Source organism: Idiotropiscis lumnitzeri, chromosome 11 (genome assembly GCF_059441095.1).
Source record: "Idiotropiscis lumnitzeri isolate Australia: NSW breed Sydney's pygmy pipehorse chromosome 11, RoL_Ilum_1.0, whole genome shotgun sequence".
NCBI lineage: Eukaryota > Metazoa > Chordata > Actinopteri > Syngnathiformes > Syngnathidae > Idiotropiscis > Idiotropiscis lumnitzeri.
The window spans coordinates 4,336,792-4,356,363 of record NC_142401.1 but is presented as its reverse complement, the minus strand read 5'-3'; the positions used below and the strand labels follow the sequence as shown (position 1 = coordinate 4,356,363).

Genomic DNA, 19,572 nt, shown 5'->3' with positions numbered 1-19,572 from the left:
TTTTTTTGACAAGGAAACTGAAATTAGTTATCCTTTTTTTCAATTCATTTCGAAGAAATTACGAAATAAGTGACGACTTGAAAAACACCGATTTTTAATGAGGAATATGGCCACGCCCCCCTCCGTTTTTCCCATGGTACTACAAGAGTCACAAACGGGATTACAAACTGTCCATTGGAAATCATTGTACTTTCATTGCTCATCATTTCCAAAAACGGTGATCAATTTTAGTACTGATGTCATTTTTACACGCAAACCTATTATATAAGTGCCAACGTTAACGTCAGCGAAGTGTCTCTTTAAAGTTAGGTTAATTGAAGACTTGAAATCAGAGGAACTCAAATACAAATCTTAAAGCAGGGGTCACCAACTCCGGTCCTCGAGAGCCACTAACCTGCATGTTTTAGATTATTCCCATCTTCCGAGTATTATAATAATAATTGGAATATTATATATTTGAAAAGGGATGAAACAGTGCGCGCACGGAATTTATTTCCAAACGCACTCCTCGACGCCAGTCTGGCCAAACAATGACGTCACGTTGCTACGTGGTCCGGAAGTATCGACATTGTTAAAGCGTCAAGATCAGTAGTTGAAAGCGACCAAAACAAACGAAAATGCCGGATTATTATGGTGATACTTTCTTTTATATGACCGAGTTAGCCGACTAATGAGGTTTCCACACTCCACTGACGCTATTGGGATTCCCGTCTGTCCTTATTGCGAGCTGACGACTAACGCTAATACACACTAACTAGCTTTAGCTTAGCTATCCGTGTTGCAGTGTCAACAAAGCGAGCCTGACCAAAACTCTTTTTGATGAAACGCGATATTGTCACGTCAAGCAATCGCTGAGAGCAACAATGCTGTGCAAGTTAAATCGGCTATGCTTTGTTTGTTGATATATTTTTAAATCCACGTAAAAACTTGGAGCTAGCTTTGTGGTCAAGATGAGTTGGTTCAACGCATCTCACTTGTCCACCTTCGCCAAACAAGCATTAACAACAGCTCAGAAATCAATCGATCGTGTTCTGGACATTAAAGAGGAGGGCCAGTGGAGTGACACAACTGTAATGTCTTATGACGGTAGGTGTTTACAGAACTATGGTTTAGCATCTAATGTTAACAGTGTGTTTATGTGGACTTTATTTATTCATTTATTTTTAATTTACTGTCAGATGTGACATTGCCTGAAAAGTTGTCGTTAAGTGGTGGTTGGGGGATAACCCAGTGGGAAGCACCACCTGAAGAAAACGATTCAACTCCACCTCCCTCTGTGGCCATAACAACGCCTGTCACTCGCACTGTTGTGGATGAATCTGAAAACTTTTTTAGTGCCTTCCTGCCGCCTGGCGATGGGCAATGCGTCACCACATCCCAGATAGTGTCTGTACCCCCAACTAAATCTCAGAGGCAGCCTCAGGAAAAAGAAAAGAATAGCAAAAATGCCGTGAAGAAGAAAGAAGCGGAGACTCAAAAGACGGCGTCTCCTGAGTTGAATAACGAATGTCAAACAGGGGGCGATGGCCAAACGGTGGAGCTGGAATGCTCGCATCAGGACACTATTCTTCTCCAGCCAGTCTCTCCAATTGAAAATTGTGGTGAGCTTACTTGCAGCCCAGACGACACCAACACCAATACAAGCAGAGGAACACCTAACACTGTCACCAAAGTTTCTGGCGACTCCAACATAGAGTGGCCACAGATTCAAACCGAATACCCGGTTGGCGAAAATCACTCAGACTCTTCTGAACCTTGTACAGCTTCTTCAGAATCTAAGAACTCTGAACATTCTGATCCACCAGCCTCCCAATCTTCCAAGGATTTACATTTAGAGCAGAAAGATTTAAAAGCAGAAGATCGCCAGAGCGACACCCCCTCCCCTCCAGTTAGTGCCTTCTCCTCAGGAACATCCACCACAAGTGATATTGAAGTACTGGACCATGAGAGCGTGTTGAGTGAGAGCTCAGCCAGCTCCAGACAAGAGACAGGAGAAGGAAAGGCTAGCCTTCATTTGATGCATGGCTCGTTCCAACTTCTTTCCGCCTCTACTTGTGGAGATTTTGCTCGCTTGGAAGACTATCCAAAACTCACAGAAAGTTGCGGTTCTTCCTCTGATGCATTTGAGCGAATTGATTCGTTCAGTGTGCAGTCGATGGATAGTCGGAGTGTCAGTGAGATTAACTCAGATGATGACATCCCTGGCAGTCGCACGCTGGCTTCCGTGACTTCGGCCGCTTCCCCGGCGACAGACGTTGCGCCAGATGTATTTGAGAAGCAGGAAGGCAGAGAGATGGAGAGTACAAATGAGGTCGAAGAGGAAACGGAAGAGTGTTTGACTGAAACAATGAGGAATCAGTCTGTGGATGAGATGGAGGAGAGTGGACGGAGTGTGACGCCTGTGAATTGTGAACAACCGGAACATCTGGCTGAGGATGAACGGGATTCTGGGGCGAACGTTGCGCAGTCTGATCTCAACTCGAATACGGAACAAGAGTTCCTTTCACCAATTTTCACCGAAGTGATGAAAGGTGCCTCAACAGCTCAGATGTTTGAGCTTCAAAAGGTAAAAGAAATCTCTTTTCTAAAAGGATGTTTTTTTTAGATTAAAGTCTGAAACAAAACATTTGCGGTGTTTACGTAAATTTGTGCTGTTGCAGATTATCAACGAGCTGTCGAGCCGCCTTGAAAAGAGAGAATCTCAGCTGCTGGCAGTCAACAAGGACAAGGCTAGACTGGAAGAACAGTGTGACAATCTTAGAGAGTGAGTATGCGGCATTGACACTTTACATTTTGTGGCTCCAGAAAGCTTTGAAATTCACGTTATCATCTCTGATATCTGATGTTACATTATTTAATCGCTTTAACATACTGTGAAGGATCAAGGTTGATTTTGTTCTCATCAATGATTTTTCCCTCATTATGTTTAGAATTTATCCAATTTATAGTGTGTCATAATATCCCTTAATGCGTCTAAATTAAATCTTTGCCCCCCCCAAAAAATCACAAACACGCTTTCACTTGCAAAGATGTCATGGCTCGTAATTTGCATACATTGTGATGATGAGCTTTTACACTAATGGGTTTGTTCCCCCTACAGTGAAGTTATAACTCTCAAGGAGGAGAGCTCCACAGTTCAGTCGTTAAAGGATGAATTTACTCAACGCATTGCAGATGCTGAGAGGAAAGCTCAGCTGGCTTGCAAAGAGAGAGATATAGCGAAGAAGGTAATTTGGATTTGATCCACCTTTCAATGCATCGTGATATTTTAGTTGCGGCAAAAAAAATCTTTGATTTATTAATCGGGAAAAATCTCCAGCATTCCCGAGTGTGTGTTTCAAGGTTGGCATATCTTCACAGGAAATTAAGGGTTTGCGAGAAGAGCTTTCTTCAAGACTCCACTCTAGTGTTTCGTTGGAGCTCATCAAAGAGAAGGAGGAACAGATAAGAGGCCTGCTGGAAGAGGGTAAGACGCACCGAAAATGTATCATAAACACTAAATAAGGCATTCCTCAAATACAATATTAACTCATTTACTGCCATTGACGACTAAAAACGTCTAAGATCCATTTTTTAAATTTTTTTTTTTTTACTCGGCTGGTAATGAATGAGTTAATCAGACTACTGTGTTTTACTTGTGCGCATACAATCATTGTATTCTCAATTTAAAAATCTTTGGGTATAGTTCTTTAAGTCATCTGGGATGGACCTCAAGCTCTGCGAACAGAATAAACGGTGTCAGAAATGGATGATTGCGACATGAAAGCAAAACTTTCACATAGCATGTACGTAAAAGAGCCAGTGAAATGAGAACTCAAAGGATGTATGGGACTTTGATTTTGTCAACAACTACGTTAGCTTGGTTCCTTAGCAAATCTGTAAATAATGTCAGTGTTAGCTTGTCATAGGCATCTTAACGTAATTAGCTCGGCCAGAAAGTTTGGGAACCCTGCCCACATGTTTTCCCAGTCTGTCCTCCAGAATTTATTGCTGTACTTATTCAGCATGACGTGTAAGAAGTGCGTTTCAATGTCAGACAAGGCAACAAGGCTCCAAAACTTTTCTTGGGGACACTTCTTGTCGTGTTAGGACTGCTAACCAAATAGTGCTACCTATCGAAACAGCATTCAGTGACAACAAAGCATCCATTCTCTAAAAGTATCTCGGAAGTACTTTTTGGCAAAACGCAAAATGGCCCATGACTCTTTCTATCCCTTTCGAGTGAAATACTGCTCAGGAGTAATAAAGTGTTTTCCTGTCTACATTTTACTTGTAGGTGAAAAGTTGTCCAAGCAACAACTTCAGCACAGTAACATCATCAAGAAACTGCGTGCAAAGGAGAAGGACAGCGACACGAGACTCACCAAGCAACAAAAGAAAATAACGGAACTGGAGGATGAGCTCAGGCATCTGCAGCAGGTGGGAATTAGTGCAGTGCACCATGGTGACTTCCCAACGTCCACTGTTGCCCCCCGCCCCCCCCAAAAAATAAAATAAATAAATAATCATAGCTCCTCCGCGACATACAAAGTTTCTCTCTCAGTCGATGACTTCTTTTCTGTTAAAATGCTGTTGCTGCCATTTTGTATTATCTAAGTGCCAATTAATTATTTTTCAATGACAGAATTATAACCATGATAAGTTTTTCAGCGAATAACCAAGCGCAAGTTCCCCCAAAATTCTGTGAATAGCTGAATTTGCATCGTGAATTTTCGACAGGCTAAACATAACCTTTGTACTCATGCAAAAGAAAGCAAAACAAAAATACTAAACATTAAACCCATTCTAGTTACTAAGTTAAATGTTTTAGTATAGTTATACGTTTTGGGTATTTCGCTTTCATTTTAATTGTCTTGTTTTTTTTTAGGATTAAAGTGGCATATTTTTCATTTTGAACATGGTGTGTTTAGGTTTTGGAGGGGAAGGAAGAAGTGGAGAAACAGCATCGAGACAACATCAAGAAGCTGAACTCAGCTGTCGAGCGGCAGGAGAAGGAGCAGAGCAGGTTGCAGACTGACTCTGAGGAGCTGCTGGAGAAGAACAGAAGTGTCCAGGCAGCTTTGGATAACGCTTACAAGTAAACACCAGTCTGATGCTGATAATGAAAACTCTGACGACACAAGTCTTTGGGTGATAAAAAATCGGTTTTGCATTAAATTGCTTTCATGATGCTGCTTTTGCATCTCTGCTATCATGTCGGAAACTGGCAACTTTATGGGTTGACTGCGGCACTTTACACGCCCATTGCGAATGGGTTTTAAAATTAACCCACACGCAACACACTCGTCACTTTTCATGGGTCAAACACCAGTTGGGTTTGGGAATGTTGCTGTTCAGATGTTTATTAGAGCAAAAAAAACACAGAACAAGATGAAATTTAATTCAGATTTCAAGCTTACAATGTGGGCTCTTTTTCCACTTTTTTTTTTTTTGCTTACAGGGAGCTAGCAGAACTTCACAAAGCTAACGCCAGCAGAGCCAGTAAGGTTGAAGAGGCAGCTCTGAGTAGGGAGATCCAGGTCAAGGAGCTGCAAAGTTTGGCCCTCGAGAAGGCTCAGGAGGAGGCCCGCATGCAGCAAGAGGTTCTAGCTGACCAGGTGCTGTCGGCACACATTCAAGTGGAAATGCTGTTATAGTCGTTGGAAATGCACACTCGATTGCATCTTTGATCATTCCGATTAATCACAAAGGGCTAAGTCAGTATCTGTCAGATAATGTCACGCACAAACCATACCTTATCATTTGGGGGTACTCATGTCGGCCTGAAGTGGGAATACCCCTTCAGTAACTCTTAATGGGCCTTGCAGGTGGGTGACCTGAGGTTGGCGCTTCAGAGGGCGGAGCAACAGCAGGCAAGGAAAGAAGATTATTTGAGGGAGGAGATCAGTGAATTGCAGCAGGTAATGGCATCATGTTGGGTCTCATTCTACGACGCTCATTCTCCTTAAGCATCACGTTTTTACTTATTTTTTTTTTATCTTCTTCCACAGAGGCTCCAGGAGGCGGAGTCAAGGAACCAAGAGCTCAGTGAAAGCATTACGTCAGCAACGAGGCCCTTGCTGCGTCAAATTGAAAACCTGCAGGCTTCACTAGGTGGACAAACGGCATCCTGGGAAAAATTAGAGAAAAGCATCTCTGATAGGCTTGGTGAGAGTCAAAATGATTTTCTGCGTGGAGAAAATGTCAATATATGAATAGAATTATTATTATTTGGGAAATTTTATTTCTTGAGTTTCAGGCTCCCTATTATTTTCGCGTTTCAAACCAGCCGAAATGATTCTGCCAACAAATAAGACCTCTTACTCGCCTTCTTCTCTTCCTCTCAGTTGAAGCCCAGGCGCAACTAGCCGTTGCGGTTGAGAAGGAACGTGCAGCAGCAGAAGAGGTGCTCTCCATTAAGTGCCAGTTGGCCTCACTTGAGTCCCAGAATTCGCTTCTTCGCCAGGAGAAGGTTCGGTTGCTGGCCCTTGTGGAGACTGAGAAGAGCAGAAGAGAGAAATTGGAAGATGAAAGCAGCAGGTAGTAAAGTGCAGAGGAAAAACTCATGAACCAATTAGCACACAAAATTGTATTATTACATCGTGTCTTGCTATTTTGTTTACTTATTTATTTATATTTCAGAATTATGGGTTGAATTAAATCTCTTGAAACAATTTCCAAAGGAAATAAAATCCAGATTTATAGTAACATTTGATTTATTTCAATATAGGGAACATATTGAGTTGGCAAATCTGCGAGGAGAACACAGTCGCATGCTTGAAGAAGCGAAGAAAGAAAAGGTGTCGTTTTGCTCCCTTCACTTGTTTGCCGTTATCCTTTACAAGTTTCCTGAAAGTATGTTTCTCCTCAACCAGCTGCTGCTCACCAATCAACTCGAGATGGAAAAAATGAAGGTGGAGCAGGAGAAGAAAAAGTACTACTTGGCACAAGAGGCACTCAAGGAAAAGGTTTGCTCGATTTTAAATTTCATTTGTGTCCGTTGTGGTCTCTTAACTGTCTTCTATAATGCTCTTCTCTATTTTTTTACTTTTCTTTCCCTGTTGAGGAGCAGAAGAGCATAACTCATGACCCGCCTGCTTCTTCCACGCCCTCGCTGTCCCGCTCGAGCTCCATAAGTGGGGCTGACAATGCTGCTTTGCACTCCTCTATATTGTCACAGGTACATGAGTTACACAAATGAGTTTTGGGTTCGTCTGTTAAGAAGATAAATAAGACAAGTGGCACATTTGAGACCTACTGGTTTATTTGCCACGAGCTTTCGCAGACACTATGTCTGCTTCGTCAGGTGAAGTTACTCAAGTCACACAAACATAATGGTCGGGAGCTTGACTCATTGTACGTTTTTCCTCCAAAGGATGATTCTTTCGACCAGACAATGGGGAGCGGGACCATGTCTTTGTCAATGAGCGGGACCAATTTGTATGAAGCTGCCCGGCTGTCTGGTGGCTCCAGCGTCATAGAGAATATGCAGTCTCAACTCAAACTGAGGGAAGGAGAGATAGCGCAGTTGCAGGTAACAGTTACACACACTAAAGTGTCTCATTTTTTTGAAAGGGCGCCACTACTGTTACGTTAAACATCTTGCTTTCTTGTGTCATGTTAAGCTTGAGATTTCTAGCCTGGAGAGGAGTCGTTCCGTGATGGCAGAGGAGCTGGTACGACTCACCAATTTAAACGATGAGATGGAGGAGCAGGTTTCAGAGATCCCTAAGTTAAAAATTCAACTCAAGGTGATGACAACCCAAACAAAAACAAAAAAAAAACCACAACTCTATTTTGGAGATGATGACCAGTTTACCTTCTTGGCTTCATTTGCGTTTCAGGATCTGGAACAGAGGCACAACACCATCTTGCAGATGTATGGAGAAAAAGCCGAAGAGGCAGAGGAGCTGAGGCTGGACCTTGAAGATGTCAAGAGCATGTTCAAAACCCAAATTGATGAACTGCTGAAAAACCAGAAATAAATCTGTCGCACTTTGATTGTTTACAGGATATTCACAGTGAGAATTTACACTGACAAAAAAAAAAAAATCATCTGTATTTTGAATAATTTTATTTCAGTGAATATTACAATATTCAGGCACATCTGTCCATGAAAGTGCGACGTATGCGTTGCATTGCACCAAATCAGTATGAAGGATACACTGACTGTACAGATGAGAAATCCGAAAAAGAACCCGTGAACCACACACTGAAGCTTCCAGGCATAGCAGAAAGGTCACACAAAGGTGCAATAAGTTAAAAAAAAAAAATAATAATCAGCTACAGTTTGTGCTGACATCAAGATCTTATGCCAGTTGACCAACTGAAAGATAATTATCTCCGAAAACTATTCCTGACACCACATCAGGGAAATTCTTTTGTGAACAAGGATGTTCCCAAGACCTGTCCAATTTTCTCAACATTTCCCGCTGCTCTAAAAGCTCATGTTGGCGCAACACATGTTACAGTAAAGTATACTGCGCCCCCCTCATTTAATTTTGTAATCCGAATTTTGCTTCTCTTGAATTCATCTTTGCAATTGTATTGAGATGGTGAAGGTTTTTACACTGCACAAATTCTTCCACGTGTTCTTGCTTTAAATATTAAAAGATGTACAGTACATAGTAAAGTAATTATATTAATATTGTTATACAGCGTAGCCATACCAGCGTGTGCTCTGTTCTTGAGATATAAAGGTGTGGAATTTAAATTGTATACATGTGTATATGAATAAACATTTGCGTGGTGGGGAAAAAAACATTCTTGATCTTGACACCAATGGAAAATATATCAAAAATTATATGGTTAGGTCTTTTCATAACAAAACTATTAATCAAGAATTTGGGCCATTACCGTGGCGTAGCCCACCATTGTTTTGTGTTTGTAACAGATGATTAAAGAGTAGGCTACGCTCACCTCCAAATTAGGGAGTAAGTATGTTCCTGTTCGAACCCAGCGCTATTGCACAAACACTATTAATCAGAATTCCGTGTTTCAACTAGTGGGGCTGCATAGAACATATTCTTGTTTAAAAAAAATTGGGATTGACTTCCCCTTTAAGAAACACATTTTGCATGAATTTACAAAAAATGCAATAAGGATTGTCTAATCTCAATTTATACACAAAGTGAATTGATCTGATATATTGCAGGAAATTGTATGAATAGCAAAAGGTGGTTTGCCTCGTGCCATCCCGTGGAATAGCATTTAATTCTGCGTGTAGCAAAGATATAGTTATAATTAGTAAAAAAATAAAAAATATTCGTAACTCCTCCGTATTTTGGGAAAAAATAAGTTAAATCCCTAGCACATAAGTGCTACACTTAATGTAGAGTCGGCTACTGTGTGTTCGAATCACTTGAGAACAGTCAAGAAAAGTGGAAACAGGAAGTAATTGTAACATATCTTTAATTTGGGAATTGTTCCACATGCGTTGAACAATTTGGCCTGAATGATGGTGAAATAGTCACTTCAAACTGATTATTAGGTTATGAAAACCTGCTCCCCCTAGCGGTAATCGTGATTCACTACACGCAAATTTCCGGTGTTATGGCCACCACCGGCGAAAGCAACGCTTCACTTGGGCAAAAATTAAGTTGCGCATTCAGGTAAACTTGACCTCCCTTCAGTTTATCGCAACACTTTATTATGTGATCATTAGATACGTGCATGTGTCGTTTATTCGTACAGCAAACATTAATGCACGCGCAGCTTTTTCCTCACCACGGTGCATCGATTTAGCGTTCAATTGAATTAGCGTCCTGATAGCTTTTAACTCTCCAGTTTGTATCCGCGTTCAAGAATGCAAAGCAGTTAGCAATACGCACAAACGTTTGTAACCATATATTACATCCAGACGAGAGCACACCAGCTAATGAATGCCTTATTACCAACGCATTCCGATCCCATAATTATTAGCGAATGTTAGCTCAAAGTTTGACAGCATCGGGTACAGAATCAATATCGGCGACTACTAAGTTTGAAAATGCGACAAAAATAGACGATGTTATGGGACATTTGTAATCATGTTAAGTGCCCTATTAATTCATCTAGAGGAAAATCTCTGCACATGTTAAGCGATGTATCCAGCCGTCGTTTGTTAGCCGTTGTTCTACATTGCACTATAAACTGTATGGACGGTATCAAAAGTTTTTAATACTGACCTGCTGTGTTTATAAATTCTTTATTATTGCTAAGGTGGCTGGTTGGTGGAGGGGACAGTCTCCTTAACGTTTAATGAAAATCGAGATCCGTCATCACCAAAATTCATGTGCACATCTCTACTCATGACCACTTCAACCTCTGAAAATATTAAAATGATTGCGCCGATATTTTGGATTTTAGGGACGGTAAGCTTTCACATACACGTTTGTGCATGCTCGTAATACATTAAAAAAACAAAAACAAAAAAAAAAGCTGCCCAAAATGTCCAAAAACTACGACAAATCATGACCCGGCCCAATAAATGTGCACAGATCTTCTCATGCTCATTTAAATTTCTGAAAATATTAAAACAATCGACCCAATATTATGTTGCTGAAAGAGGAAAACGCTTATCGTCTACAAAAGTGATTGTTCTAATTATATCAAGGGTAGAAGTGAGCTAAAGTACAAATTAATTTGAGTGATGATTGCTCGCAGTTTTCTGAATGTAAGCAACATTAAGCTTTTTCTTAATAGTGAGCGTCTATGGAGAGCAAACGGCTTAACTGTGTTTCTCCTAGTTATGATTGGCCAAACAAAAGTCGGAAAAAGCTTACCATTACATCCTGTTACGGGCTGTTTCCTTATGTGGCACTCAGATCTGCTTGGAATGTAGTTCCCACACACTTGACATGCCCGCATATTGTTTCATTGTGGCGTGAGGGTCACGCTCCCAACCGAACTTTACAGTCATCGGTTTGTTTCTCCTTTTTTGACCTCAGGTTCCAGCAGCCCACATGCGTGCCGCTGTGATTCTTGCTATGCTGCTCTTGGTGGTGTTGGAGCTCCTCATTTCTGCTGCTGTGGTCACCAGTGAGCGCAGCCACCACAAGCCACCAGCATCGATGTTCAACTACCGCAGCATTCCCCTGCCGCCGGAGCACATCCCGTACTTCCTGTACAACAACAAGAAGGTCGCCAAGCAGTGCCGGCTTGGCCCCCGCTGTCCTTTTCAAGTAAGATCAGCGTTTTATCAGAAGAACTGTGTTTTAACAAATGTTAATTTTTTGACATGTTAGCTTTATTTTTCATGTAATGCTTATTTGGAAATCATTCAAAAAAAAAGGTTTGGGAGAACAACAACCATCCGATGTTTGATCTGTGACTACTGCTAATAATTTTCCTTCACTATATAAAACAAGACAGAAGTCAATTGAATTAAGAAAAATCTGTTTAATTAGGTTAAAATGAGTCTGACATGGTTTTGATTTGACATTTATGCGGTTTATCGATTGACAGGCGATAAAAGGCGAACGGCTGTTTGCTTCTGCATATTTTAACCTGGTGGGCCCGACACCAAACGCAACAATCCTCCGTAATTTCTCCATATGCCCCTTTTAAGTTGCGTCACGTCACAAATTTGAGCCAATTGAGTTGGGACTTACTGTAGTTTATCCATGTTGTCTTTTCTCAAAAATGAATTTTTTTTTTTATATACAGCAGGTTGCCCTGTTGAATTTGTCGTCCTGTTGGGGTTACGAGAAGAACTGCAATCCAGCGAACCGCTTCAGCTACCCCAATTGCGACAATCCTGACTCTGGATGGTAATCCTCATTTCATAAAACAAATTCTTTCATTTCATTTTCTTGAACGCAGCCATATTGCTGTGACATCGCCGAATCGTATACATATATATTTACAATGTATGCACTGTTAGGGCAGATTCAATGGAGGCGGCCCAGGATCTTTTCTGGAAGCAGGCCGATTTTGGCTACGTGAAGGAGCGCCGCTCTGAGCTCAAAACGCTTTGCAAGGCCAGCAAGCCTGTAAGTCTCGAGCGTTTCCTTCGTTCCCACGGGGAACAGGAAAAGAAACATCAGGTTGATGCAGGCCTATTTTTAAACAAGTGCCCACAGAAAGGACCTGGACGGGATTACGTAATGAGGTGTTTAATCACAAGAAAATGTTATATTCGCGTTAAATTTTAAACATTTGCAACATTGGTGTTCCCAGGGGGACTCTTCTTTGAAATGCACAAGCCATGCAAGATTCTGTAAAGCAACAAGCCTTTACCTGGACTTGCGGAAACCACGCAGAAGTCATGAAAGGTGATGAGTTCTTAAAATCATGTGACCTCGGATTAAAAAAAAAAAAATCTCTCCCGACTCGCTGATATTTACGTTGCAGGTACCAGGAGGACTTCATTCGGAAAGGTGAGATTGGTGGTCATTGCAGACTCAACAAGCAAGCACTTGCTGCGGCGGGACAGCATAAGAGCCCATTGCAGTCTTGGTGAGAGCGTCGCGGCGACCCACTCGGAGAAAATTAGAATGAAAAATAGCTTTTCCTTCTGAATTAATTGCTAATCAATCTTTCCTATCCTGGACTTTGACTTTAGCTGTCATTAGAGTTTTGGTTTTGGCACAGCTTTAGCGATAGTTTCATTCTTTCTCAGTCTTTGTTGTAATAGAAATAGTAAGACCACAAGTTTGCCGCTTTATTTCATTGCATCGATCCTTTTTGTAGGTATGCAGAGCTTCAAACATACACAGAGTTGGATTTTCCACCCTTTCACTCTGAATCCTGCGACATCATCATCGAAAAACCCACAGTTTTCATGAAACTGGATGCTGGTAAGGCGTCAAGACCAACTCCTACTCCTACACTATGAAGTCAAACATTTTTTTTTATTATTATGAAGACAGTAAAAAGCACAAAAATGGTCAAACTAAAACTAAGTATCATGCTTGGTCAAAAGCCAACCGTCAACGAAAACAGCTCGATTTCCACTGAGCCTTCGCTTCGTCCTCTTTACCTCTAATAGCGTCTCAGAGAAGTAAGGTGGGGCGAGAATCTTAAAAAGAACTAAAAAATGTACAGGGAGCCTGTGAAGGGACCCCAGAGTAGGAATTATGTGGTCTATCTGACGAGTACCAGTCAAGAGGCAAGCAGCAGTATTTTGGACCAACTGGAGATGCTTGATGGAGGATCGGCAGTTTGTAGTTCGTGTGACAAAAAATAATAATTGTCTATTTTCTCCAGGGGTGAACATGTACCATCATTTCTGTGACTTTGTCAACCTCTACATATCCCAGCACATTAACAACTCCTTCAGCTCCGACATCAACATCGTCATGTGGGACACGGTGGGTACCTCGTTTATTTGGACAAGACTTCATTTTTCAGAAATGTCATTACAGAGGGAAGCGTAAAGTATGAGGCAATTTCGAAACAGTTGCGAGGGGATTTTATCAATTGATGAATCGATCGATGAACTGTGCGCACAAGAACATACAAACGCGATCTGGGGCAGAAAAAGCGAACAGCAAAACATATTAAATGGAACATTAACTCCAGGCTGGATTTCCGCTTATGAGAGATATTGTTCCTAAAGCTACAGACAAACTAATAAAAGACATTTCCCTTTATTGCTCCGTTTTAATTTGTTCTTTTCGTTCTGTCATTTGATAGAGTTTTCATGAATATGGAGATTTGTTTCGTGAAACGTGGAAGGCCTTCTCACAATCGGATGTCATTCACCTCAAGACCTATGATTCTAAAAGAGTAAGTGCAACTTTTATAAAGATCAATGTTTTTGTATGTATTGTGTTTTTTGGTCTGGTTAGCTAGTCAAATCCTCACAATGATCCCGAGGCATATGGGATCATATGTCATGACTAAAAAAAAAAACATTATTTGATTAGTTTTTTTTAATACCATTTTCATATAATTGGATCAATAATATGAAAGAAAATATGCCCACTTTATTTTGTTTTGAAAATCAATGAATTTTATTTATATGAGTATATGAATTATTGGAAGTTGTTTTTATTCAAACAGTAATGACTGTTTCTGAGAAAAAAATAAATAAAATTAATATTTTTCAAACTTTGAATGCCAAAATGTCTTGACTATTATTTGCCCCCCCCCCTCAAAAAAATTAAATCGACTTTTGTGGAGAGATGCTCACCCCACACAGTATTTATTATTTTTTAACATATGTTTTCATAGGTATGTTTCAAAGATGCCTTCTTCTCCCTTCTCCCGAGAATGAGATATGGTCTCTTTTACAACACACCACTAGTAAGTTGCTCAATCAATTAATTTACTCGCGTGTATTCGTGCAAATTATGACCGTAAGACACTCAACTGCATGCCAAAATTGATATATACTGATGACATTCTTATGTTCGGTTATGGACTCACTTGTACTGAACAAATTTTCATTCAAACCCGAGTGTGTTGCTAAAAAGTTATTTTTTTCAATCTACGTGATTTGTATTTTTCTCATTTTATGAAAAAATAACTCTAGCAATTATGCTCATGCTAACAATTTTAGGGGTTTTCATCTGAATACCAATCAATGTCATTCCCCTGCTTCATTTGACGGCAGATCTCTGATTGCTCCAGTGATGGATTGTTTCGGGCATTCGCCCAACATGTCCTCCATCGTCTGAACGTACTGCAGAAAGGTCCCACGGTAAAAGGCCGAAACACCAAATTAAATCAAATATTTTTTTCCTGGGAATGATAGCAAAATAACTCATTTCAAGTTTACATGTTTAATATAAATATTTCCCATATTTTTACTGAGCACTTTTTTCAGATTCACATTTTTTTTTTTTTTTCCCCCTTGGAACCGAACGCAATGTTTTTAGGCGGGACGTGTTCGCGTTACCTTGCTGGCACGCAGCACAGACTACAGAAGAATAATTAACCAAAATGAGGTGAGGCCAGCTCCTTCTTCCTTCTCTTACTTCGTCTATTTATATACGGGAAAATAAACTTGTTCATTGAGACTGCGCCTTATAATCCGGTTTTCTAAAGTGTCTTTTTCACCACATCGGCATTTTTCACAATGATCTCAGCTTTAGAAGGGTGAGATTTAGTTTGTGTGGTAGCGCTCCTATTTGACTGGCAAGACCTTTTGTGTTCGCCTAATTTGCGCTGAGTCCCGTTTTGCCCTTTTGTCATATGGCGTTCCACAAGGTTCTGTTCTGGAGCCCTTGCTCTTTTCGCTATACTCGGTTCAATCCTACAAAAACATGGAATTTCCTTCCATTGCTATGCTGAAAGACGCCTTCTCCTAGAGACCACTTTTGTCCGTCTATTGTTTGTGTATAAAACACAAATGCAAACGGTATCTGATCTTGACTGTCCAAAAATTTCTTTTCAGTCTAACTTATTCTTGTATTTTGATTGCAGCTCGTAAATGCTCTTAAAACCGTGTTGCAGCTGGAGGTCAGTGTGCTTGACTACAAATACAAGTGAGTGAGTTTTTGGGCCTCTGGTTCATTTTCTATTGTCAAACGTGTAAATTCGAACATTTGTCCGAAGTCACCAGCCGTAATGATTTGACGCCGTTACGACTGTATACACAAGACGTCAACATTCAAGTTTTCAGGGCTAGGCGACGTGACATTTTGTCCGTAAGGTTGCTTTCTGTGACTCTTTTAGGGATGTCCCGTTCCTCGAGCAATTGAGGATCACCCACAACTCGGACATCTTCATCGGAATGCACGGGGCGGGACTTACGCATCTACTCTTCCTACCCGACTGGGCTGTGATCTTCGAGCTGTAAGTGACTCCCTGTTGATCTGTGAGTGGGACAAAAATAAAAAGACAAAAGTAGAGAGCAGGCTGAGCGACGCGCTTGGCATTAAGCTCTGCCTGCCTCTGGCTGTGACGTAACGACCAATTCAACAGGCATTTCTCACATGACGGAGTATGATTTCTTGGGTGCAAAAGCCGTTTCCCGCAAGAAAACGTGAAAAAGAGGCCGATGGAGGACAGCACCTAAAATTTGCTCTTCTATCCCTCTCAGCTATAACTGCCAGGATGAAGGTTGCTATCGAGATTTGGCACGGCTGCGGGGCATTCGCTACATGACTTGGCAGAAAAAGGACAAAGTGTTCCCCCAGGACAAGGTAAGGGGAATCTCCGCGATCAATAACTTCTCCAAACACCTCCTTGTGCATTTACCATAAATATTAGTCTAATGCGCACGGCAGCGTGTAAGCCACACCCACAAAAACCTTTTTTTTAAAATTCATCAACATAAGCTGGTCTGCCTTATAAGCGGCACAGGGGCGGTTCTAGACTGCTTTATATGGGGTGGCAGGAGGTTCAGTCGAGAGGGCAGAGGTTATAACGCTTTCAAGACTTTACAATGTATCGCTTTCAACATCTGGTTTGGCACAAATCCGCAATGCAACAATATTTCACATAAAGTTGTCACACTTGACAGAACATTTGAACTTATTAAACCTAGACTAGAGCAGACTTTGATTGGTGGGCCACAATGGGTTCTAAAATTTGACAGAGGGGCCAGACAAGGAGCAGATGGATGGAGTGTTCTTATAACCTCACCTCATCGGAGAAAAATAATACATTTAATTTTAAATGAAAGTGAACAAAAGCATTACAACAATTTTGATGTGTTTTAAAAACCACAGTATTTAGAAAATAAAACATGAACAAGATTTATTCATTTAATTTTTTTCAAGTTCGGCCGGCCGGATTAAAACGTTTAACGGGCCGCGTGTGGCCCCCGGGCCGTAGTTTGCCCACACTTGCACTAGAGCAACAAACAATTCTGACTTGGTTTCCCGTTGAATGTCTTCCATAGGGTCACCACCCGACTCTTGGAGACCATCCCAAGTTTACCAACTACTCCTTTGACGTGGAGGAATTCATGCGCCTGGTGCTGCAGGCTGCACATTACGTCACACAGCATCCCAAATGGCAGCGTTGTATCATGCGTGATGAACTGTAGAGTCCTTGGGTGGGTAAAAAAAATAAATAAATAAATAAATAAATACAACACGCAAGTAGCTGACATCAGGAGACACAAGGACATTTGTATGATGATTTTTGGAGGAAAACAAGACGTCAATATCTATGGACCTCTGTGGGCAAAAAATCGGTTATTTGCTTTAATAAGTCGTTTCTAGTGAAATCCGTACACGAGGAGAGCATGTGAGCAGTTGACTCATCAGGCAAACTATACTTCATTTCCTCTGCCACCACTGCTTCATTCCACACCGATAAAGTTGGCTAATGAGCAGCTGTTCCGGCGGAACCGTAACATGTGGCCTGTTGTTACTTTTGATTTGTTTCCCCTTGATCGGAGACTGCTCGGAGCTGTTGATGTTTAACGCCTGATAATACGGAGACGTTCACAACATGCGAGCGTCATAGAGGAGGGTTCGTACACATGATTTGCAGGGGGGATAGGGACGGACGGACAAAGCCATGCCACGAATGACAAAAATGAGGAAGTAATTGACTTCCCTCCCAATAGGGTTTGTAATTACCCATAGATGCCACAAGGTGGCAGCAAAAAAACTACTTTGGTCTAAAAGAAGCTCGCACCTCACTTTATTAATCCATGGCACCCAGTTGCCACCAGGTGGTGCCAAAGCGATAATATCGGTATGGCCTAAGCACAAAAACAGCGAGTAGGTGAGTTTTGCAACCAATAATAAAAAAAAAAAAACACATCGAAAGTCTTTTTATGTGCGTATGGAAAATAGCTGGATGGAAATGTTGAACCTCCAATTTCAATGTAGTCAAGTGTTTAGCTGTATCAGACAGAGTTTGAATTGATTTGTGTGTGTGTATTTATTTTGTCTTTATGTCTTTTATATTTCATATGCCATAGATACTCCAGACCGAAGGTCTTTCTATACTTGGTCCCTTTCAGCGTTCCAAACTAACTAGGTGCAATTAGTCCAAACTTATCGCATATGCCTACTGCCATCAATAAACCCCGACGATATTGATGTTTTGTATGACCTTGACATTGTATTTTATCAAAGAAACTGTTTGTTGGACTGAAGTTTTATAGTGAAAAATACAACATTTTCATAAAAAGAAATATATTGAAAGCATACTAATGTTCTCTTGTCTGTGTTGACCGTCTGAAGCATCAAAGATTTACTCCATCCTCATTAAATCAATCATCTCTTTGAAGTCTGACCTTGGAGGGGCAACAAGCTGAACTTTCTTTCCTGGCAGTTTTTGCTGATGCCAGGCATCCCTATTCCGGCTTCATTATTTTAGTGAGTGTCGTTTTAAGGGAGAAAGGGACTTTTTGCAAAAGGGCACTAGTTCAGTTTTTTACTGTCACCATAATAAATCTGCATGACCTCAAAAAAAAAAACTATTATTATCAGTGATGCATACCAGCCACATGGGGGCAGTACAACCCCACAGATGAGCCCGAATTCTAACCCAGCGCGACGATCAACACCAGCCAGTGGAGTGCATGGTCAAAAGAATGAGTTCACTCACATTTCCAACGGGTCACAGTGCAATAATGTTGGTCACATTTTGTCATCTCCAATTTACTAAAAGTTTGGCGGAAGGAGCCAGGGAGCAGCCTGCTCTGGGAGGATGTTGTGTCTGAACTTTGACTGGATTGACATCCTCTCCATGGATGGACACTATTTATGGCCCAGCTCGGGTTACTGCCAGTGACCGCGTGAGGAATGAGGAATCACTATTCAGGGTGGGAATTAAAAGCAGAGGAACCGGCGTGTCTGCACTCATTAACCTTTGTGACTGCTTAAAATCCAACAACTGGCGTTTTCTTTTTTTCTTTTTTTTAAATCTTATATACCGCATAATGCCAAATCCAACCTTTCCTCTGGAGATGACTTGTGGTGTTGCCAGTCCAATTGTTTTAGAATCTGATTGGACCGAAGTCATGGAAGTGATGACAAATCAGAACTTTCACGGACATTTGTTGTTGATTGCGCCATCACAGTCTGTTCAGACAGCTTAATGATCTTCTTTTAAACGCCTTGAAAACTCAATGAATTGGAATGAATTACAATCCGATGAGCCGCCATTGATCGCCTTTCCTGACTTCCTAGATGAAGCGAAAAACAAGTTTAAAGATGTACTGTATATACATTTGAGGGTGATTAAGGAAGGAATATCGATTGAGGTGGGCGTGTGTTCCTCCAGTCGACAACAGTTAACCCGCAATTCTCCCCCTGGGTGAAAAGTGTTCGATTATGGGAGTGTAGAAATGAGGCTATATCCCTGATTCACGACACAGCGGGGGGCCCTCAGCATCTCCTCTTTCCTGACCAACCTTGTACCCCGATTTAATGAATACCTCGCATGAACCGGATAGCAAATGGATGGTCTAACAGCTGGCCATTTAATGGATCTAAAAAGGGATGCAAATTGAATTTTGCACCATCATGTTTTGTTGTTAAGTAAAGTGGTGGACGTTTAATGTGATTCCCACAATCTGGCCCTTCTTGGGAAAAAAACAGATAAGCGATATGGACTCATGCCTTCCATTATTTGCCCATTTCCTTTTTGATCGTCATTACGACATTGTGTTGAAAAAAAAAATATGTAGTGGCTCAAAGCTATGTGGCATTCGGTTCCTTTTCTTTTGTTCGTGTTTTACACGGTTGAAATTCGTGG

At 41.1% G+C, this 19,572-nt stretch overlaps 2 protein-coding genes across 3 annotated transcripts; both read left to right on the top strand.

The window, feature by feature from the left end:
• The first annotated feature begins 348 nt into the window (after positions 1-348).
• tmf1 (TATA element modulatory factor 1) lies at positions 349-7,980 on the top strand. 2 transcript variants are annotated; one of them, XM_088309877.1, is made up of 17 exons: positions 349-1,086; positions 1,179-2,566; positions 2,661-2,764; positions 3,101-3,227; positions 3,361-3,466; positions 4,277-4,419; positions 4,911-5,077; positions 5,441-5,597; positions 5,808-5,900; positions 5,991-6,147; positions 6,327-6,519; positions 6,710-6,779; positions 6,855-6,947; positions 7,046-7,159; positions 7,355-7,513; positions 7,605-7,730; positions 7,824-7,980. In XM_088309877.1, the coding sequence occupies exons 1-17, from the start codon at positions 951-953 to the stop codon at positions 7,962-7,964; spliced, it is 3,474 nt and encodes a 1,157-aa protein (XP_088166003.1). In that variant the 5' UTR covers positions 349-950; the 3' UTR covers positions 7,965-7,980. The 2 variants fall into 2 exon arrangements, with proteins under 2 accessions (XP_088166003.1, XP_088166004.1); XM_088309878.1 differs by having other exon boundaries at positions 351-1,086; positions 7,052-7,159.
• Positions 7,981-9,511: 1,531 nt separating this feature from the next.
• On the top strand, positions 9,512-18,019 carry eogt (EGF domain-specific O-linked N-acetylglucosamine (GlcNAc) transferase). The gene is made up of 16 exons (XM_088309049.1): positions 9,512-9,590; positions 10,908-11,141; positions 11,626-11,729; positions 11,843-11,951; positions 12,139-12,233; positions 12,313-12,417; positions 12,652-12,758; positions 13,168-13,271; positions 13,597-13,689; positions 14,137-14,208; positions 14,519-14,605; positions 14,784-14,852; positions 15,331-15,392; positions 15,583-15,702; positions 15,950-16,052; positions 16,754-18,019. The coding sequence occupies exons 2-16, from the start codon at positions 10,923-10,925 to the stop codon at positions 16,898-16,900; spliced, it is 1,596 nt and encodes a 531-aa protein (XP_088165175.1). The 5' UTR covers positions 9,512-9,590; positions 10,908-10,922; the 3' UTR covers positions 16,901-18,019.
• Positions 18,020-19,572: the final 1,553 nt, after the last annotated feature.